This window comes from Polyodon spathula, chromosome 27, assembly GCF_017654505.1.
Source record: "Polyodon spathula isolate WHYD16114869_AA chromosome 27, ASM1765450v1, whole genome shotgun sequence".
NCBI lineage: Eukaryota > Metazoa > Chordata > Actinopteri > Acipenseriformes > Polyodontidae > Polyodon > Polyodon spathula.
The window spans coordinates 2,319,385-2,343,222 of NC_054560.1; the positions used below are offsets into that span (position 1 = coordinate 2,319,385).

Sequence of the window (23,838 nt, forward strand, 5' to 3'; positions counted from 1 at the left end):
TTATACTGTATAACCAAAACAACAAACCCGTTGGAAATACGCTGTTGAATTACAGAGCATACATCTTAGCAACATAATACACATCGCTGTATATGCTTTGTGTTGGAATGTTGATTTTGGTAACACTTGTTCTGTTTCTAAAATGGTCAATTCAAATGATCACTAAAATGCATTTTTAAACTCTTTCATAAGATGCATGTATAATAGCGCTTTAGCAATTCGCGTGATGCAGTGAGCATGCGTCAAAAAAACGTTTTTTTAAAAAATAAATAAATAAATAAAAATGGCAGATAGCTGCAACAGACCAAGAGCATATCGCTGCAGAAGGACGGCTCTCACAGAGTAGCGCTGCGTGCGCAACTCGTAATTTACGTAGCGCTTCATTGACCCTCAAAGCCACTACCACGTGGCCACAACCCCCCCCCCCCCCCACACACACACACACACACACACACACACACACACACACAAGCCTTAGGTTTAGGGTTAGGTTACTGTTATGAAATCAACTTCGTTTTAGTTAAAATGCTCACCCTTACTATGTGATCGGGCTGCAGCATATATTAAGAGTTGCGCAGGCAGCACTACCCTGTGTGAGCTACGCTGTGGGAGCCTTCGCTCTGCAGCAATACCCCTCTCCAACACACCAAGGGGAGGAGGTTGGGAACGTCACAGGGGCGTTGTCAAATTATTTCTGTTCTTGCGCATCAGTTAGCAAACAACGCCCCTTCTAATTTTGGGAAGATCTGTTACCTTCCCCAAATTGCTCGAAGAAAATATATTTTACCATGGATTGTCAACTTCTGGACTGTCCTGTGTATGTTGTAATATTAATCAAAGTGAATAATAAATCGACTGAGTACCTTAATTCATTTAAACAAAAGGTTTTTTTTTGTTTGTTTGTTTTTTTTTTATTATTATTATTATTTTTATTCGTTAACAATTTATTTGGACACGAGTTCCAGGTTGTAATTTATAACCGGAATGTGAAGACTGACAAAGTCATACTGTTCTCAGTGCAACATATAAATAGACCAACAAAAAGGTAACAAACACGCAACTCATATCATCAGAATAATAAAACATAACCATAACAGCTTCATATTTTGCGAAGTAGAAATAAAAAATAGGACGTTGAAAACATAAGACACTGTACAGAGGTCAATGTTTAATATAAAATATACATTTTTTTTTTTTTTTTTTTTTTTTTTTTTTTTTGCTTCTCTGAGTGCTTGTAAACATTAAGGCGTTGCACTTGGAACACAATGCACTCGGCGAGACCCTGGTGGCATTCACCAAGTTTGTCGTCACAAACATGCACAATACTTTTTAGAGTTTTTCTCATTGAATAAGGCTTTCAAATACAAAATGACGTCATTTAGAGATAACTTATCTTAATCCCCAGTGGAGAAATGGGTGAAAACGGTAATAAAACAGTCCCATGTAAACCTTCTTTACAATTAGGCTGGTGAGCCACTAGTGTCCAAGTCTTTAGTTTTGAGCCCAATTACCGTTCTGTGGTTTAAAACACACACACACACACGTCAACAGCAATCAGTTCTGAGCTTATACAGGCCTCTAGAAAGTTCTTTTTTTTTTTCCTAATAAGCCTGGACCTGGTGTGGCAGTAACTGGCACCCACTGTTTACATGGCTCATAACTTTCTGTTTCAGCTGTGCCACCTGCTCCCGCAGGACGCTTGCCGTGGAGGCTAGCTCTGTGTTTTGGGTCTTGAGAGATTTGACTTTGTCTTCCAGCCGCGATATTCTCTCCAGTTTCCTCTTTCTGCATTTGGAAGCGGCGACTCTGTTCCTCATCTTCTTCCTCTCGGCTTTTATCCTCTCCTGCGTGTCCATGTCGATGGGAGACAGCGGGGGGCTTTCCCGGAAACACTGCACGTCTGGTACAGTCTGGGGTTCGTCCTTGAGCGCCTGTAACCGCGAGTGCTGCTGCTGCTGCTGCTGTTGATGCTGGCCCATATGGTGGGGAGGAGGCGGTGGGAATGGTACAGTGTCTGTGGAATAGTTCACATTGGTCCCCACTGCACTGGCGTAGCCGCTCAATGTAGTGTAGATTGGATGGTCCGGGTGCATGCTGACACTAGAGGCGTTATTCGAGCTCAGGTCCAAGGTGCCGGCTTGAACGCAAGTCCCGTTGAGCTGGTTCTGTTTGTGAAGGTCCTCCAGCGCTTTGACGAAGCCTTCGGCGAACTCTTGCTCCTCAGTCACGGATTTCGGGTAGAGGAACTGGGAAGTCGGGGTTGTGGTGACCATTCCATTGGATTGTATGATGAGTCGCTCCAGTTCGGGGGAAGCGAGTTTCAGGAGCCCCATGTCGGGAGAGTTGAGGATCCCGTCACTGTCTCTCAGGTGCGATTTCAAGCCGGAGGCGGGGTCGGTCAGGTTTAGGGTCATGTCTTTCTTCATCATGTTGTTGTACGAGTAAGCGCTGCGTGCCAGAGTTGCATTCAACACATCATCGTGATAAAAGGGTGTTTCCATCCTCCCCTTTTAACCACGTAGGAAAAACAAAGTTTGCAGTTTGGCAAGTCAGGACAGTCAGTACAGAAACATAAATCTGAACTTTCAGTTTTCTTTAAAAAAAAACAAAACAAAAAAAAAAACTTTTGTTTCTGCCAACAATTGTTGACTTCTTTTTAGTCTTCCAAAACAGTTGTGTTCCTCGTGTGGTTCTTCTCACGGGTTCGATGCGTTGGGATTTTCTGTTTAATCTTCTTGCGGGCCGCCTTTCATTCGTTACAAAGCGAACTTTCAAATTCCCTTTCACAAAACTCGCTGCGTATACAACGAGTATGACTTGCTAATTAATGCCAGCTCATTTTGCGCTACCACCGTCCCTCTGCAAACGTATCTATTACTGAGAGGGCTGCCTCGTTCACTCCTATTTCTATCTTCCCAAATTCCATTAGGTCATTTCAAAGCTTTCAGATTGGACAGAAATGACGTTGTCTTCCTGTTCGATTTAAATAAGGGGCCGTGCTATTGCCCATTGCCATGGAGAGCCGGGATAAACTGCAAACAGTACGGTGCATTGTGGTTTGATGTCATGTAAAGAAGGGGGGGACGGGGGGTGAGAAGGACAGCGAGAGAGAAGGGGGGGTAGATAGCACGTGGTGTTTTTAGAAAGAGATAATTCACATCGGCACATACAACGTCACATTTATTTATAGCTACTAGAGGAGCCTGCTGCTGTAGTGCTTTGGTTTTCAGAGCAGGCGTAGTCAAATACAGATCGAGTTGAACAGGTTCGACAACTCATAAGAAAAGCAAGCAGAGAGTGGGGAGAGCACCAGATAAATGCTCTGTGTGTGAGACTCTAAAGGGCCAAGCAGTACAGTAACCCTTAAAAAAAACACAAAAAAAAAATGGAATCGTTGATTGCCTAAATGAAAAATAAATACTATAGCACATGAATTCACCAAATAAAGCAGGATTATTAAACTCCAAATTGTATGTGTATCTGTTTGTGTCAGTCTTTTCAATTAACATTTAACTGTACCCTACCCCAGCACAGTAGGCTGCTATATATACTTGTGTATTAATAATGAATCAGTACAGCTGTCTCTAGCTAAGAGAACAACCTTTGGGAAGCGAGCGAAGTGTTCTCGTCGACGGAGTTAGCTAGCAGACACAGTGTGAGCCAATAATAAATAAATAAATATGTATTACTTGTCATGACGCAAGTGCGTCAACATAAGAAATGTGCTGGATAGTGAGAGCCCCAGTGGAGCATGAGTGAGAGAAAAAGTGCCCTGGAGATGCAGCCAGCCTGTGCACTCGATGGCAGACTACCTCCGCCTGGAGCTTAGAGTGATGCCTCCTCCAGGACCGGCGTGAAACAAACAGGGGCCCGTGCAGAAGGAGAACCACAGACCCAGCAACTGAGCCCCACCGCAGTTCCTTCAAGTCAACCCCATGCAACTCAACACCATTGCAGTTACCTTCCACCCCCCATTGTCAGACCCTGGTGCTCAAGTCTCAATGCACCACTCTGACTGACACAGGGTCCTCTATCAACCTTCTGACGCGTTACAGCAAGCAGGGACAGACTGGAAGAAATGAGTCCACCCGACCCGCTGCAGCTGAAGACTGTGACAGTAGAGCCGACTCCCATAGAACGCAAGGGCTGGCTACAGGTCGAGTATGGAGGAGTGATCAACTGCCATGAAGTCTGGCTGGCCGACGTGCAAGACTCCTGCATCCTCGGGCTGGACTTCATGCAGCGCTATGGGAGCATCGCCATCCCCGGACCCTTCACCTTCATCAAGAGACCACACACTGCTGCCCGATGGGCCATCCCCTGCGTTTGGCTGCCACTGGTTTGTCCGGGGAGAGACTGGAGAATGCAGCAAGTAATCCTTCGAACATTACAGCCTGTCGCCCTGAGCGTGGAAAAAGGACTCCACTGTACATTTGGAGTTACCAAGACCATGCGATGCCTGATACGCCTGAGTGTTACTACTGGAGCTGTTGCAGGAGGGACGTGGGGGACCACTGCCAGAGATGCAATGACTGCACAGCCCACAAAGGACCCCTGGACAGTCCCACACCCCTCTCTAACAATTCTCCTGGAGAGAGCTGTTGTAGATGTCCTCTGACTCTTCCCCATGTCAGACAGCGGCAACAGGTTTGTCTTGATAGCGATGGACTACTTCCCAAGTGGCCTTCCAAAGTGTATGCTCTTCCGAACCAGGAGGCGGGTACCATAGCAGACGCCCTGATTCAAGAGGTTCTTCTCCCATTTCGGAGCCCCTCAGTTCCTCCAACCAAGGGAGGAACTGAGCCCCGGGGGCTCAATGAGGTCTGCCGCCAATTGGTGATTAAGACAGGTTAAAGAAGCGACGGGTTGGTGGAGCACTTCAACCACACACTTTCCACCCAACTGTCCATCGCTACCACCAGCAGGACTGGGACCTTCAGCTGCCTCTCATTCTGTTGGCTTACCTGATGGCAGTACAGGAGTAAATGAGCTGCACACCAGCCCTGTTGAGGATGGAGAGGGAGGTTCAGACCCTCGCAGAGCTACTATTTGGATGCCCAATTGATGCCCAAACACTATCGTCAGAACCGGTGTACGTCCACCAACTACAGGGTAGGCTGGAGGCTGCCCACCAGTTATCCCGGAACTGCCTTCAGGCCACGGGAGTCCGCCAGAAACTTAACTACAACATGAGGGAGAAGGACTGGCACTTCCAGGTTGGGAAGTCCGTCTGGGTCTATGGGCTGAAGAGGCGGAAGGGGCATTGTCCCAAGCTAGACAGCCGGTGGATTCGGCCCTGTGAGATCATCAGCTGCCTGGGAGAGTCAGTGTATCGGGTGAAGCTGCGCCCACTGGCCGACACTTTGTGCTACACTGGGATCGTCTCGCCCCCCTACCAAGATAACCACGGTCCTGGAGAGCTGCAGCCTGTTGCATGGCGACAGCTGACGACCCCGCCGGCTGCCGCTTCACCCTTACCTTCACCCATCGTAGGAGACAGTGCAACCGCTACTAGTGCCCCCAGTCAGCCTCCTCTCGCCAGGGTGACCACACAGACTCATCACTGTTGTAGGCCTCTTGTTCTTCCCCGCTGGAGCCCGGACAGCCAGCTGCTACAGTAATAAAGTCATCAGTGAAGGGCTTTCTCCCTCGACCCATTCACTTCTCCTCGTGCCAATATTCCTCCATACACAGACATCCTACAACCCTAGCAGACGCTGATATTGATGTGTTACAGCCATCTGAAATGTCTTTGATTCGGTAGTCTGTACCAGATCATGGCTTGTTCTAGATAGTTTGTATCAGATGGGAATGACATATTAATATTATCTGTAATGTTATTCTTTTATAAAATATAATAAATATATAATAACTATAATACAGGCTGCTGATTTTACCCTCTCAAGTTCAGAGCAGCCAGTAAGCCTCTTTGGAGTGAATATCAGCCTGCACTGTACAGCTCCTTATATCATATTCTACATTTATCTACTGAATGCAAAGTAATTTCTGGTATAAATCACCTAGCTTGAGTGGGCCTGATTTCAAGTGAAAATCTGTCATTTCCAATAGCGCTATAAAAACCTGGATTTTTCTCAGTGTGTTTGTAAAGAATCTGTTAGAAGCAGATTGAGTGCTCTCGATTAGAAGTGGGGTTATCACATGTGTGCCTGCATATTGGGAGGTATCTGAATCGTCATTTCTGGGATTTTTGATTATGTGCAAAATTTTTTTGATTTTTTGATTTTTGATTAGGTCAAAGCAAATTAGTTTCAAAACATGTAAAAGCTGTTTTAGTTGTTCGGGGGAAGTGAAACTGTAAAGGTCACCACGATGGAAATTCCGGTAATGATTCAGATGACCTATACCTACGGTGGCCCAAAAATGCAAGTTAGTGTCGTGTTAAAAAGTGCAGACGAATTACAAATGGACAGCATCTTAAAAGGGTGGCGAATACAAAAAAAACACATGACGACAATAAAAACGTACGACGGAAATGCTGCCCAATTGTATTTCCGTTTAAATTATTTTAATTTTATTTTAAATTAGATTACTTAACAGAAGCTTAATGCTACAAAATGAGAAATTAACAACGTATTTGTTAGGTGCTAGATTTTTTTAAAAAAGAGTTAATTAAAGACAGAAGTTAATGTTTTGAAAATATGTATTATTATTATTGTTATTATTATATTATTATTATTATTATTATTGTAGAAAGTCCCGATGTTTACCAATAGAAAAAAAAAATCATTTATTGTGCACAGTAGCTGGTGAAAACCACACGCTGTGCTCTTCATGGGGCTGACACATCTGCTGATCACTAACTTATACAAAGGTAAGAACGCTTCATTGTCTATTTTTACTGTCATGATGGTCGTGTGGTGTTGAGTTATATGATAATGATTGTTTTTTGCATATGACCCCTCCTATGTGTATAATGCGTATGTCACCCACCATAGAGGAAAACACATCATTTTGAAGTAGCATCATTGAGACAGATGAAAGGGCCTGCCTCTCCCTTCCTTCCACACTCCCATGATCTCGTGGTGATGTCCACCGGTGCTTAGCTTTCTCAAGTGGGTGAGGTTTCGGTTCACGAAACTAAGGGGTTTCCTAGTTAAAACCCAGTAAAGGACGAGGGGCTTGAAATAGTACTGTACAGTACAGGTAATTTTACACAGATGGGTTTTTTCATATTGCGTCACAGTCATAAGACTGACCACAAATATCTTGCTATAAACCAGTGTTTAAAAAGTCAAGTAAACATGTTATTTAAACCACTGTACTGTTAGAAACGTCACCCAAAGGCATTTTAAAATGACTTGTTTTCAAACAAAATACACCACAAAGATTTTTTTTTTTTAATTAGAGGCATCACACTATGATGAAAAGTTAATGACCGCCACATATATCTACATTATTACATGATGTTTATACCAACTTTCAATACAGCTGGATACGCGGTTCTCCATATATATGAATCTCTAAGAGTGTTTCACACGTGACCGGTTCACACCAGGTCAGCCCACAGTTCTTGCTATTATTTTGCAGTTCTCAGTCTCATGACTTAAAATGCTTGCTTTGCAATTTTGTGCCAAAGCTCACTCTCTCGGAACCTGCTTGCTTCTGCTTTCGAAACCTCTGCTGATTACAGCTTGTAACAGTTTGTGTTGTATTTTGTCTGTTTGCAAGCTGCAGTAACCAAGCCTCTCTAAATACATCCCTATCTCACCTTATCTGCTAAACAACATTCTCAGAGGGCGCACCTCATTCTGCTGTAGATCGTTTAGTTTTACAGCCTTTATCTAGCATAGTCATCCACTGTTAGTTTCCTAGTACCTGCTGCACAGGAAGTATATAATGTAATGGCAGGAGCTCTTATAAAAGTTAACCACAATAAATATTCATGAAAATGGTGCCGTGTTCCTGTGGTATACTCTGCATTAACTATACTTTATGATTGTTTGCCATATTTTTTAATATGCTTTACCACACCTCTGTGCTTTACAGTGATTACCTGTGCTTAACAGTATGCGTTATTAAACTGTGTTATGCTTTTACTATGCTTTACCATTCTTTCACTGTGCTTTATTACACTGTGCTGTGCTTTATTACACTGTGCTGTGTTTTATTACACTGTGCTGTGCTTTGTTACACTGCCGTGCTTTATTACACTATGCTGTGCTTTATTACACTGTGCTGTGCTTTATTACACTGTGCTGTGTTTTATTACACTGTGCTGCGCTTTATTACTAATTGTGCCTTATTATATAGTTTCTGTAATAAAGCCCTTTTTATAGATGTCTCATCTCTATATGGTTCTGTTTGTATTTGTACATGTGAAATACGTTGATTGCAATGATATACTGGAGGTGTTCTTCTGTTCGATTGGTGACAGAATCGAAAGAAAAAAACACAAAGAACTACCTAGGACTACAGGTTTTATTTGAAATAATTGGTTTTTTTTTTGGGATTTGGTGCTATGCCAAAAAACAGTTTTTTATAATAACAGTTATTTTATGAACTATTTTACTCATCGAAACAGGCTCTTTACTTCAAATTGCCATTTGGAAAAACACACCCTGTAAAATAATTAAATCAGAAATAAAGAGCGTTTCATTGATACATCCATTTAACAGTCCAACAAAAATATAGCTGGTGATCACGGAACCTAGGTATTCAAAATAAAGTAGATCATTTTATTGGAATACCAAACAGGATCAAAGTAAAATAATCTTTTATTGCTGTTAGCTGTTACAGTGATATGATCAGAAATTGAATTTGGATCTTTGAAAGCAGTTCATAGTTTGTGCTGTTTTTTTTTTCTTTCATAAAAAAAAAGGATCTGTGAACTGTTGCTATAGATACGCTGTTCTTCCTAGGTGTGTGGAGTGGCCAGGATGGAGTTAAGTCAAGGAGCTTGCGTCACAGGTGGGCTCAGCTCGGCAGGGTGACTGTGGGGGTGTACCACGTCAGAGAGGCAAGCAGGCTGTATTGTGTGGTTTCAGCAGAGGATGTAGAAAGTGCAAAATCTCACTGCTGATAACCCCTCCTCCCCCCCGGAGGCAGAGAAATCAGAACAGAGTGTGGGGGAGTGGAGCAGAGCAAAGCTCACTCGGTAGTAGAAGATAGGATTGTGCCTTATCTGGTTTCTCTTCCTGTTAAGAAAAGGCTGTGCTTAGGAGAAAAGGTGGCCAGCAGCCCTGCCAGCCTATTTAGTTAATGGAGCTGTTATACAGCCCTGCAAAAACATATTAGTGCTGGGTCAAAGATTCCAGTGTTTGAACAACACATGCCGTCATGGAGTTCCCATACTGTCTTCCCTTCAGAATCTGTATGTTATCACTGCAATGTTTTCTCTCAGCAATTTTGTGTTGTATGTAAACTATTTTACCATTCTATTGTGTATGTGTGGCAGTATGGGTTTATAAAGCAAAGAAGTGAAGACTTTCAATTTAAATCAGTTGAATAGCAGCCTCTGATAAAAGTTTAACTCGTTTTGTCTTGCAGCAGGACCTGACCTTTTCCTGCTCAGTGAAGCCCCGGAGACTGGCTTGTCATCATCAAGGTTGACAGCAAATTTTGCTGGCTGGGAGACACTGCTATTAATACCTATCAGTACGCAGCCTTGTCAGTGTGAATAGGAGATTCAAACAGATAGAGTCATTGCCCATGTTGCTGTTTTTATGGTGATAAAACTGAAAAAGAGCTTTCATTTTGGGATTAATATTCACCAATTTGCTTCCCCAGTTAAGAACGTCCAATGACACTCCCTCACCTCTGCAATTCCCCACAACAGCTCAAGAGAACTGAGGGTCAGTAGGCGTCCTCCAATCCCATGACCATTTGCTTCTTTACACCCAGGAGTTCTGGAGTGGATATCAGCTTGCTACCAGGCTCTGGAGGTCAAAGGGTAGCCCTGTAGGTGCTTGCTTTAGCTGGACAGGAGCTTATCCAGTAGGGTCTGCTGTAGCGATACACTCTCTGTTGATTGTGCCCTAACCCTGTGGTAGCATGTGACAGAGAACAGATTAATCCTAGTCAACAATCTCCCTCCCGACAGTGAGGGCACGGTATAACAGGAACAGTGTGCCCCAGACTGGATGGTTTGGCAGTTCATTCCAGGGTCAGTTGGAAGTTGGCCATCCAGAAAGGGGGCGGAGTCACAATACCAGAAGTCACCGCCTTAATGTGGTTGGCGTTGTGTCAGTCACGGATTGGAGGATACGTGATTAGACTTGCCACCGAAGGAGGCGTGACTAAGGGTATTTCAGGGGATGTGGCCAAACAATCTGTTTATTGGTTATGGTTGCAAAAGACCTGTAAATGACGAACCAAAGCAAAATGAAACCGTGAGTGTTTGTATTAGTTTGTTCATTGTTGTTGTTTTGTAATTATCAGACGGCTAACAACTGGGAGCTGTTGCTTTCAAGCCAGCATTATTGCGCTATTATTGAATGGTGCCAAACCGCTTTCAGGAAAATAAAAGAACTGTTTGCACCGTGAACTCTGTCTGTGTGTTGCTGTTTAAGCACTATATCACCATTGCACCTGCACACCACTAATCACTTTGTCACAGAGCGTCAGAGCCAATACCTGCTCTCAGAAAAGATTGGCAACTTCAAAGACAAACTTAATCAATACAGTTACCAAGCCAGAAACAAATCACACATTTAACTTTCATGGCTTGTAATTAATCTGATGTTTTTTTCACATTCATTTTTTAATTCTTATCGTTTAAAAAAAAAAAAAAAAAAAAACAACCCAGGCTAGATTCCGGTCCGTTATCGTCCCATCTTTAAAAAAAAAAGATTTCTGGTAAATCCTGATGGGTATTATTATTGTCAGTGACATGGAAGGTGCATCTTATTTCTGCATTATTTGTGGCCCCTTTTAGGTTTTGGATCCTTCATTTATGCAGTTCTTTAAAAAGAAGATTTGCCCCACTTCCATATGGAGTGCAGGGGGAATCATAGGTGCCCACATTAACCTTTGCTCTCCTGTGGGGACTGGACTAGGTGGAGACTTCCCAGGCTGGGCTTCATCACCAGGGCTTAGCAGCTTGGTAACATCTTGTCCTTAGGTTCAGCTTCATTGCAGGAGCAGTGTTCACTTGATCTTCAGCCCTTGGGATTTGGATTGCCAATAGCCTCATGTCTCCTATGTTCATACATTAACACCTTCCTGTAATGTTGTTATTGAACTCTAGATCAGTGTGTGAAGGTGGCATTTAAATACCACTGAATCACACTTGACTTCCAGTTTATTACTTATTCAAATCTCCTGTGTTGTTATCAATGGAAAATCTGGCTCTGCCCTCACGATAAGGGCATAACAACCAAAAGATCTGCTGCAAACACACTAAGTATAGATTCAACGCATTCGTTCTAGTCAGCACATTTCACATCTTGTGTCTCTCTTGTATTTAAAAACTTTGCTCGACTTTTTTAAATCAGCTAAAAACAGTTTTTAGTTTAGTTTGGTTTGATTGATATTGTCTTACTAAATAAGTAGTTGAATTAAATATAGTAACCAACTATTTTCTTACTTATTAGCCAAACAACTTTTTTGTAAATAATTTTATTTTCATTTTTTTTAGCATTTATCCTGTTATCACGCTATAGATTCACATCCTGTGCAGCATGATAAACCCACAGCAAAGTTTCAAGTTGGGTTCTAATACCTGCTGTTGCGCTTACCAGGCTCTGGGCAGTAGGGTCCGCTGTAGAGCGATGCGGAGAAACAGCCTGTGCCGGTTTTGCCTCCCTAACCCACAGGAGCGCCAGAGCCAAAGCGACGCTCCCTCCGGAATACCCCAGCGATTTCGCACAGCCAGGATACTTCGCTCCCCTGACTGTATGACTCACTTAGTACACCGTGAAGCCTTGCATTTACCAGGTGGGCCATTTCTAAAATAAAGCTCATCCCCTTTTTAACACCAAGACTGGCTTCTCGGACACAGCAAGATTTAAACAAGCCACCTTTAGTGACTGTACTAATTGCTGTGTGGCACTTTGGAATTTAATGCCTAATACCTTATAGATATCAGTTCTATTTCTGTGTTTAAGTCCAAACTAAAGTAACCTCTTGTTTACTCAGGCTTATGGCGTTTAAGACCATAGACCTAGATGCCTGGGAATGTGGTATGAGTTATTTGATTTTTATTGTGAAGCCTTTTGGTAGTACCATCATGACATTGTTATGTTCTGTTTTATCATGACACGTTGTATTTCACGCAGGCTTAAGGAGGCTATGGTATACTGGAATAGTTAGTAAGCATGGCAAATAGTGCTTAGACAGCTGCAGAGAATTGCAATGAGCACAAGCAGTTAATACAATAACAGGAACATGTATTTATTTGGGAGCCTATAAATGGGTCATTCTCTGCTTTAGGGGTACCAAAGAAGTTCATTAAGTGGACAACTTTTAATCAGCAACCAAACTGGATAAAAATACATCATGAACAGGAAGATGATAAAGGCATATGTTTGAATAAACGTTTAGAATTCATTCACTTTTAAGAAGATCTGAAAAAAAGGCAAACTGCCTTAAAGATCAGTGTTCCCAGGACTCGATGCCAAAGAAACTGTGTTGGTGTGGCCAGACTATAGCAGAGAACGACCCTTATTTATTCTCCATTGCTGCATATAGAGGGACTGATGTTTGATATCACTGGAGTATTAATAGTTTAACAGGGGAATGACTGGAGACAATGGGCTGCTCAGTGAGCTCTTGGGTTTGTATAGAGAGAAGGCAGCATCTGCGTGGAGGGGCCGACTGAGGGACATGCAGCACTCGGCACCTCCAATACCCAATTCTCTGAGCATCATTGTGGAGATAAATCCTCATTGTTGTCTGATTGTAATACTGCACAATAGACAGAATTTGCATGTCAATCAGTTTCTCTGGAGTTGCTGGGATTACACAGTTGGCAGGGTAAATCTCCAGAACGTCAGCTGGATTTGGAATCAGTGTTGTTGTTAATTGATGGCCCTGCTGCAGTTAATTTTTTGTATTTTAAATGTTTTAAAAAATGTTTAATGTCTCCAGGGCTTATTTATGTCATACACACTGTGTTTACGGAGAGTGATGTGATCAGCTAGACTTATATAAACTGCAAAAAAAAAAAGCAAGCTCAAAAGTCTAAGTCACAGTGAAACATTGGAGAATGGAATGGCTTGCAGAAAATCAACACTGGAAACTAGATGCAAGCAGGTCAGAATGTATCTTATTGTGACAAGAGGCAGACATGCGCTACAGTGAGTCCAATCACCTAAAACACTGGACAAGACCCACCTGTCCACTGGAGGAATGTCATCACTAGATGTGATCATCCGAGCGGAACTGCAATGCGGAGAACAACGCTAGGTACAGAGAGACGGTCAAGTGTGGATTCAGAAACACTCAAAGATCTCAGAGCAGTTTGAGAATAAGCACAGAAAGCCATCACAATGGTAAAGAGGTCACGATTTTTATACTAGCAAGGTGCACTCCAAGTTCTCTAAATGTGCCCTTAGCTCTAGCCTTAAGACTTGTTGTTTTTAAAAGGAGAATAAAATAGGGTGTATGGAATTTAAGCATTTCTCTCAACTATGTATTAGCCATGGCATGTGGTTCCCAATTCTTTGTTTTTCATTAAATCCTGAATTTATTTAATTTTTCATCATAAAACCATAATATACCCTTAGAGAAGAAGGTGTGAGCAGGGTGAAGATGAGTTATACTGTACAAAACAGTCACCCCCTGGGAGAGGCTATGAAGATGTCTGGGTGTTTTGGAGGTATCTAGTTGCCTGACTGTCCCATGCCTGCTGTCCGTTCTGCCATTCCTCTGTCTGTCCCACTGCACGTCTCACACCTCCACCTGGTCAGGCTGTGGCTGAAGCAGAGGCTGTGCCTCCCTTAATCGATTCCGCTTCCTCCTTGTGCTGATTCCCCTCGCAGTGAGGTTCGGCTGTTATCAACTGCCTTTCTGCAAGTCTCCACAGTTCAAAACCAAGCTTAATTGACACACATTAGCCCCAGTTAATTTTAAAAGAGGAAGTATTGCAAAATCACACATCGAAGGTGTAAAGAAATGTAGGAATAAGTAGAAACGCTTCCATTACATTGTCACGAAACACTCAAACCACCAAGTTCGATGGCGGTCTGTTCTATGAAAGTGGGTCTCATGCATGTCTGCAAACACACCTTGTAACTGAAACTCAGCTCTCGTTTTCTCGCTTCATCTGCTGGAGCACAGGGCCTTGATAAACTGGACTGCTTGAGTCGTCTTACAAGCCCCTGGAACATCAGAACAAGGATGGTCATCGTATTCATTTTAAAGAACGATACTGGGTCATAGGTGAAACGATTATTAGTAAAAGTTCTGGAATGGTAATAAATATCCTACCTGGCCTGCTGTAGGAAACCATGAACTCCTCTCGGAATTCCATTCATCTAAAAACTAAATTCAAGCAATAAATGAAATCAATATATTAAAGCAAAGTGTTTGAAAATCATGTAGGCAAATCTCTTTTTATGTGTAGAAAAAAGTCAATCCAATTCTGATGAAACTTGGTATTAATGATTAGTATTAGATTCTAGGTGTATATGTATGTCGATATATCTTTGAGGACATAAGGAGTTCATTTACATACTGTAAATGAGTCATTTAATATATATATATATATATATATATATATATATATATATATATATATATATATATATATATAATATATATATATATATATATATATTTATATATTATATATATATATAATATACCCCTCATTTTTTTACCCTAAAGACATCTAGGTTTTAAATGCCAATTATGCCATTTTTATTAAACTATTCATTGTCATGTATTATTCTATACTGTTGCTAAGTAATGCTCTAATTTTGAACTTACAGCTGTGACAGGAGATGTACAGTATGTTACTGACATGTTTGTTTTAATGCACTCTCAACAGAGCGTGTTATTGATTCAGATTTCCCCCCTTCTTGTGCAACATGTCCAGGCACACTGGAAGATCTCGATTTGGAATATTTGGCATTGGCAGTATACAACTGGAATGGAAAATATCCTGCCTGTCAAAAGATACAATGTATGTTTTCCATTCTGGGATCTTTCAAGTGCATGCATGTTCAATGAAGCAATGCAGAGAGAAATAAAGGCACATTATCCGCATGCAGTTATCCTGCAGTTATCATTCGCTGATATTAACTACATGACCCCAGCAGACAGTTCTGTGAGCATGGAACCTTACACATTAACAACATGCATTTACAAAGTGTATTTGCGTATCAGATCATTTCGTAATAACAAGCGTTGAATCATTTTCTCCTTAGTGAATATTTTTTTGATCTCATTTTGGAATCATTCAAATCCAAATGATGTTGCTAAGCAGACGCAGAGCTTAATCTAATGAAAGCAATTCTCCAAAATCAACTTTTCCAAACACTGGACTGGTTATATGAAAAGAGTACTCCATGACTGTTCATGGAATTCTAGTGACTCTCCTCCTAGTGGCTGATGAGTTAAGGATACTGACATTAGCATGAGACACGTACTTACCTCTCGACTACAGCATTCGCTACTAAGTCTTGCCGATTGTATTCCTTTATAAAAGTCTCAGGTGCTAGGTTTTGAAAGAAACAAGTGTTATACTGAACTTGTAATTTTATTTTGAAACGTGATCTGGTACTACACTTTGCTGAAGAAATATCTGTTTACAATCTATGCTTTCAATTAGTGTTGTACTTCCTTGGTCATTTTTCTCATTAAACCAACCAGTTTCTTCCACTATTGTCTGTCATGGTTTCAGCGAGTAACATGCTTTTACCCAGAAGACTGCTGAGATTAAATGACCCAGGCGGTACAAGTTACAGATAACAAGTATAGAGCTTCCTTTAACCCACAGCAGTACCAGTTATGTTTTTAAATGGGTGCTATAACATGTGTTTCTTTCAAAATTGCACATTAACAGTAAGATCTGAGTTTTTTTTTTTAGCTACAATTCCTGTAATCAGTCTGTACCCTAATAAAGTGTAGGAGAGCCATGAGGTCCGATGATGCTAAAGACTGTATTGGGTCATTTTCTAAGTTCATGGTCAACAGCCCAATAACTAAAAGACACATTGGGAAAGATTTGAATAAACTGTACTTTTAAGGTAAGAAATGACATATTCTGTAAATGTAGAGGGTTCCCAGACTGGGGTCCAGGGGCCTGGGGTGTATGAGATGGCCTCAGGAGGGGTGTAGCACAGACAAACAAATTATCTCCCAAAAGCCCTTGACAAAGCAAGGTTCCCCACAAATACTTTACACAAAAGCTGCTGTTAGAAGATTGGTGTTATTTTGAATATATTTTAGTATTTGATATGTTTTCTTCACCCTAGATAAATAACATAACACACATCACTCCCGCTTTCCTTTACATGCAGGGTCACGTTGCATGTGCAGTCCGCACAGTAATCATGGGACGGTTTCTGAGAAGTGACACTGAGCACAATGAAAGCAAATGTACTTCTACCGTACAAACGAACAGCCTCACTCACTAACGGCTCCAAAAAACAATCCTGTGGAGATCCTCAAGTCAGGATGTCTAATGATCTGGGGAACCTTGAGCCAAGAACATTTGGAACCCCCTGGAGTATCCTGCAAGTCTTTTGTGTAAAACTAATGAAGTAACCTTTAAGAGTAACATGAACTGTGCAGTTCATTGCTTGATTTTTGGAAACATGCTAACTACTTAGCTAAGAGACAGTACAGGTGTTGCAAGTGATTCAGATAGTGACACGTCAGTTATCCACAGTATCAAATGTAACCCTGCTAGCCCAGTTTGCTATTGAGGACTGGAGCTACCCAGTCAGCAACCCTTACAAAAGTTTACTGCAGAACATTTGAACAGTAATGCTTTTCCTGTAGTTATACTATGCATTTACTATAGTTTACCATGGCTTGTTGTTTAAAATATATTTTACCATACCTCTCTGGACTTTATCATGCTTACCTGTGCTTTACCACGCCTACCTGTGCTTTACCATGCCTATCTGTGCTTTACCATGCTTACACGTGCTTTACCATGCTTACCTGTGCTTTACCATGCTTACATGTGCTTTAATATGCTTACCTGTGCTTTACCATGCTTACATGTGCTTTACTGTGCTTTCCCTGAAGGATAGCATTGCTTTCAGATAGTCAATCAATCATTCAGATGTCTAGTTAATTTAAAAAAAAAGTTAAATGACAACAATGCTTAATATATTAATAATACAACCAGAATGTGATATTATAAAATAGTTTATACTAAATAATGTATAACATTTTATGCAGACCTGTCCACTCTTTTGTATTCACTGGGAGTCTCCCATATTTTGGACCCTTCTTCCTGACATCTCTCTGGACAGATTTTCTCTGGTATTTTGCTCAAAACTCTACCTTTAAACCCCCTTATGTCAGCAAACCTTTAATATTTGCAAAAGTCATGGCCAGTGTGTGGTTCCTGCAACCCCAGCGTGCAAGGCAACTTCACATACTTAGCAATACTGAAATCACTTTTTATGACAAGTCTAAGATCTTTACAACACCCTAGCATTTACTGTCCCTTTTCACACACAGGGGCTGCTTCTGAAAAGACTTGAAAGCTGCATTTCTGAAGTGGTTTTATTCAAATTTTCCAGTAAAATATTCAGTTAATGCACAAATATAGAGTATTGATTTTGATTAAGTGCAGAGATCAATTTTAGAAACATATTATGTAGATATATATACACCTTCATTTTAATATACATCAGTAGATACATACGATAGCGTTACATACATTCGTACAGAACCAACAGTGATTGTTCATGTAGGTGGAGGTCAGAGGTACTGGAAGAGAGGTTCACTGAACTCGCTGCCAGGCTTGAAGAGAAAAGGAGTCACGTAATCTTCTCCAGGGTGCTTCCAGTTCTGAGCGCAGGGAAGAAGAGGCTTAGCAGAGTAATTGGTTGAAATATATGGTTAGAGAATGAATGCAGAAAGGAGGGTTTTGAGTTAGTAGATAACTGGAGCACCTTTTGAGGGGGGTGGGGGGCGGGGAGCGAGCTTTACAAGAAAGATGGCTTACACTTTAATGATAGGGGAGCAGATATTCTGGCACAGAGCACAGAAAGAACCCTTAGGAAGACTAGAAAGGCGTGGGTGGAAATCTCATAGAATGAAAATACCGGAGGATATGACAGCTGAAGATCTATGGAACAGGCTTAAAGTTATAATGCTGACATGCAGGACTATGTCTGAAATGAAAAACATCAGATTTAACAAGCAGTCGCTAAGATGGGTGATACACATCAATACACAATGAACTTAAAAATATATACTGTAAAAATAAAGAATAAGGCTCTATATGACTGGCTGGAAAGAAAGAAGAGCACGAAATTGGGAAGAATAAAGGAGTCGCTTTTGAAAAGGTCAAATGGATGTTAGGAAGGCAAAAAGACAGCTAGAAAGAAATATTGCCAGGGATGCAAAACCTAATCCTAACAATGTCTTCCAATATTAGAAAAGTAAAAGAACAGAGAAAAAGGGTGGCACGCTATTAAGATGAATATGATAACAACGTTTATGAGGACTGCAAAATATCTGATGCAGTGGAGATATTAAATAAGCTACAGGAGCTAATAAATAACAAATCACCAGGGTCCAGATGAGACTTATCCAAGGGTGCTAACAGAGACAAGGGTAGAAATAAGTAGACCACTGGCTACAAGCATGAATAGTTCTATAGAAACAGATGAGGTCCCTGAAGACTGGAAGTTTGCAAATGTCATGCCATTATTTACAAAGGGGGACAAGACAGACCCAAGCAATTAGACCTATTAGTTTAACTTCTGTAACTTGCAGAATGAAGGAAGCAATATTAAGAGGTAAGCTTGAAGCTTATCTATACAGCAACAGTATTCTAGGGGTTACCCAGCGTGGGTTCAGAAGAGGGGTGTCATGCTTGACTAACCTACTTGACTTTTTTTAGGATATAGCTAATGTAGATGACAGTAATGTATCTTAATGAAAAAAAGAATTTGACCTACCAAGTCCCATATGAAAGACTTTTACCTAAATAAAAATCAGCAGGAATACAGAGGACTTTTAAAAAAAGTTAATAAACAATAAGGATCACAGAAGGAATTTGTAAAGAAACGCAACTGAGATTGCAGCAAGTTGCATATATAAATGTATAACAATAAAATAATGTTGTTGAAAATATCAGTTCAACTATACTACTACTGACCAGCTCTCTTCTGACAGCTGCAGATGGGCTTCAACTCAAACTACTACGACTACTGGTAACATGAAAAAAAAAAAATACTATGACTACCACTGTACAATTACTACTACTAATAATGATAACAATAAAACTGTTGGATATATAGGGATGTTCAATAACTCTGATCTACAGATTTTACAAGCCCAACCTTTATTTTACAACAGAGTTGCTGGAGGTCAGGGTGGTAACTTTTTATCAAAACAAGCCCTGATTTGTAATGGGACAGCCCATCTCTAGTGTGTTCCACAGGAACGCAAGGACGGGGTCATGTATTTATTTCCAGTCTTTTGAATCATTTTGAAGTCATGTCTGGTGTGGATTGACATTCGAAGACTTCACTTGTGTCGCTCTGCCCAGTGTGAATGCAGCTATTGTGAGGAGTATAAAACCAGATTGGGGGGTGTACTTGGTGGGATACCACAGGAGTGTGTGCTTACTCTTTCTCATTTGTATTACTGTGTGGTAGTGTGCCAAAGAACAACATCCCTCCTCCCACGAGCCACCACCCAGCACACAGGGCGTCAGCTTGAAGTGGAATGCAATAATCAAGGACTGCAGAAATAATTCCTTCATGCAGTTTTGCTAATATGAGCTGTTAAAAAAAAGGAAGACCAAAAAGATCAGAAGTTTTTGCATTTAGGACTTATTATATTTAGATTATTATCGCAGGCTGATTCAATGAATGAATTAAAAGTTGTCTGATTAATCAGTTTATCTGTGAAGAATAAGAATTTTTAAATTACACTGCTGTGCACTAGGTGGCGCTGGCTCTTACTAGGAAGACTGTGGCTAGTCTAGCTTAGGTTATATAAGTCTGTGGCAGACAACTAGAACTGAAGAGCAGCTCCTGAACTCACAGTCAAAGCACCTTAATTGCATTTGGAACCACGCAGATTACCATACAAAGACAAACGTCCACCACGGTAAACTTGCAGTGTTTTTCCTATGGTTTTACATTCACGATAGTTTGCCATGTTATTTATTTGCTTTACCATACCTCTCTGAGCTTGCATGCACCTTACCCTACTCTTCCCTCCTCTCCTTTTGAAAGGGAGGGGACAGTACAAAAAAACTGAAGCTGTTTATTAACTCCTTTAGTTATTGCCATCCACAACCATTCAGCTCTTAATAGTGTTAGAAATACCAACACAGTCAGTGAACTCAAGGGTCCTAGTATTTCTCGATCTCATTGTTAGTGAATGACACAGAAAAGCTGGTTGTATTTTATGCAGCTCTGATCCTCCTGTTTTGGATGTTCTGTCTTGTAAGTGCCCATGACGCAGTTTCGGGGTGTAGGTGAGTTTCCACACGAAGCTGAGTGGGGCGTCCCTAACATGCGGAGGAGAGGGCACAGATTTCACCTCATGAGGAGGCAGCGCGACTCAGAAACCACATTCTCAGGAACCGACTCGGCGTATTTTGTCCACATCCTGCTAATAACATCCTTAATGCTTTGAAGTTACAGATAACCCGCTGAAACGCTATATTTAAAACTAGATTTGAAAGAAGTATATTATTTTATTAACTATATAGTATGCACCTCGTATTGTATAGTCCCTGGCCAGAGTTTTAGGACCTGTCTACCCAGTTGAGATGCAGAGTTTCATGTGATGTGATCCCTGCAGGACTATAAAGCTGCTGTCATGATTCTTCCAGGATCATCACAATCCCTGGATCTCAATCCAGTTGAAATATTAATGACTGGATGGATTGTCGTTCCTCGAGACACCTTCCAGCACCTTGTGGAGTCGACGCCACTTAGTGTCAAGGCTGTGATCAGGGCAAATGGTGGCCTGACCTCATATTATCTACAGGTCTTAATAAAGCGACCAGTCAGTGTGGGATTAAAATGTGCTGTTACAGCAAACATGTATTTGTTTGCAGTTGTGCACTTCCTAAATCTTTTAATCTGATGAGTGAAATTCACAACTCTTCAAACGAGTTCTAGCCTCTCATTAACCAACCAGATGCTTCCCCTATGGAATGACTGCAGCCAGTAACAGGCTTCCAAACCAGAGACATGAAATGAGCCAGGCAGTGAAACAGTAAAAACGTTCTAAAAGTAAGGCAAATTACTTTAATCTAGTGCGGTAGAGGATCTCATTTTTTAAAATGATAATATCATTTTTGTTACATTTTGCTTCTTTCAAGTGAAAGGAAGAGCACAACAGGTAAGATTGAAGGAATGATTGCAATAGCCTCATTCAGCAGAACCTCAGAGTTACGAGCTGACCGCCCTACCAACTTTGAGCCGGAAGTATGCAATCACTCAACCATGCCTACAATGCGACCAGATAGGCACTCCTGTAAGCGGTGTGCTGGTCATGAAGAAGACAAAATTACTGTATGAGCAAATGTATCCAGACAGAGGTGAGGCACATTTCAATGCAAGCACAATTTTACTAGGAACATTTTAGTTTTAAACAAAACATAGTTTTTTTAAGCCAATGACTGAACGAGCTGCGTGACTGCATTTGTTTAAAATAAAATAAAAACAAGCACTATGTTAACCCAGCATTTAAATCAATGTTTTTGCTGCAGTTCAATTTCAATGGTACTTAAATATCCAACAGGAATGGTCAGTGTCAGTGCATCCAGTGTAGGGTGTCTCTAACTAGATATGAGATGCTGAGTTCACTTTTCCAGTGTAGGCAAGAAATACATTTACAACAGGGAGGGCAGTTTGCCATGCTACAGCAGCTCCAACAAGCCAGGCACCCAGTGAGTTCAAGCTGACTCCTGCAGGGCTGACCTTTGTCCTCCAGCAGCCGGCACCTCACATCTGCTGTAGAGCTCCTGTGTGTAAAGAGGGGACTGGCTTGGAGATCAGAGGACACCCGCTGACCTTCAGTCCTCCTGACCTGTATGTAGGGCGTTCCTGTGGTGAGGGAATTATAATTATACAAATAGCAATCTTAACCAGCATTGTGCAGTATGTTCTATGCATGGAGTACGACCTGTACACAGGATGACATGGTTTATAATGTCATTTTCAGTTCAAAGAAATGTACCATTGTTTTTAATGAAAAGCTGCTTTGGTGTACAACAGGCAATTTCCACTCCAAACTGTTTCTGCTCTTAAGAAAGTGGTGCAGCTACCTCCTCCCCCAGTGTTGTTGTTCAATACTCGCTCTCACAAAAAAAAAAGTTCCCAAACCAAACGATGATACGGAAACATGCAAATGAGCTAATGACAAAGACAAAAACACTGACCGTAAGCTCACAAACGTCAAACCGTAATCTAGCAACCGCCTGGTTTCTTACGCAGTTGAGAAGTTTAAATGGGTCACGAAAAATAGTGGGTGAATTTGTTAAATTTAAACGGAGAGAGAGAGAGCGAGAGAGAGAGAGAGAGAGAGAGAGAGAGAGAGAGAGAGAAGGAGAGCCCTAACCCTAAACCTGAACACCCCCTGCCTGCCATTCAGTCCTGGGCTGCTCTCGGGCCTCTAGCAGTATTTTAAGTATAAGCAGTGTGAGAAGTTTCATCCACATTGTAAAACACACATGCAGCATCAATGATGTTTTAGCGGGGTTCTTGGGGAATTCTGGGTAGACAGAGAGGTCATTTAACCCATGATTTTTGGCACGCCCTCAAGCTTCACAGATTTGCTGTCAATTGAATTGAAACGCATAGAGCACATTATGAGGTAGCATCCCTACACAAGCATCCCAGGAGAACTCCACAAGCGCAGCTAAGAAAAGGCTCAATCAAAAGCATGTGTCTTAAAGAGGTTACAGCAAGTGAAACCACTCGCGAAAACCAACCTGTTTTGCATCTGCTATGTAGCTCTGTGCTGTATGGGGCCGGTAATAATGTTAATAAAGCTGAACTGATTTGAGAGCTTTGGGTGGCACTGCTTTAAAGGGGGAGGGGGGGGGGGGTATTGGTAATAAAGCTAATTAGAGTTAAGAAACTGGGTTTGAAAGACATGGCTAACACTTCTTCCATCAGTTCTCGTCAGTTCTCGCTGTGTATAATTGGTGAAGTATACAGGACCACTGCTTTCTGACGCCCGATCGAAGAGATTCTTTTCCAATGTACATTAAACAAGGATCTGATTAGAACCAGCCAGAGACATGCTTTCATCAAGAAGAGACTGACAAGTTCAAGTGACCTAAAAAACAGTAGCAGATATTACCCTGGAAGGCTAAGCAAATGCTGTAGTTTAATTTAGCATTGGTGCAGCTCAAGCGCACCCAACAATGCTGCACTGTACCCTGCCCGTGACGGCTGCTTTCTGACATCAATAAGCCCATCCACGGTCTCACAATTTGCTAAGAATGACTTGAGGAGCATAATAGAGATTTCAGACATCTTAATCACAATCCCTAAATCCAGTTGAACATGTCTAGGATAAACCTGAATGAGGCATTCATCACCACTATCCTCTGCCTACTTCTCTGCCCCCATTGTATCAAATTTGAATGACTGAAGAGCCCTTAAACTGCCACTTTTTTGCTTGGAACTTGGTTCAGGAGACTGTGTTTCAACAAACAAAATCTTATAGTCTTATTTAGAGACACCTTCCAACACCTTGTGGAGTCTATGC

General features: G+C 41.5%; 1 protein-coding gene across 1 annotated transcript; it reads right to left on the reverse strand.

Moving 5' to 3' along the window:
- Positions 1–885: 885 nt before the first annotated feature.
- Positions 886–2,881, reverse strand: LOC121301438 (transcription factor jun-D-like). The gene has a single exon (XM_041230832.1). It carries the CDS (start codon positions 2,499–2,501, stop codon positions 1,602–1,604), a length of 900 nt encoding a protein of 299 aa, XP_041086766.1. The 5' UTR covers positions 2,502–2,881; the 3' UTR covers positions 886–1,601.
- Positions 2,882–23,838: the final 20,957 nt, after the last annotated feature.

Bases quoted from the DNA above. Each gene is read 5' to 3' on its own strand.
- LOC121301438 (XM_041230832.1), bottom strand. From the start codon at position 2,501: ATGGAAACACCCTTTTATCACGATGATGTGTTGAATGCAACTCTGGCA.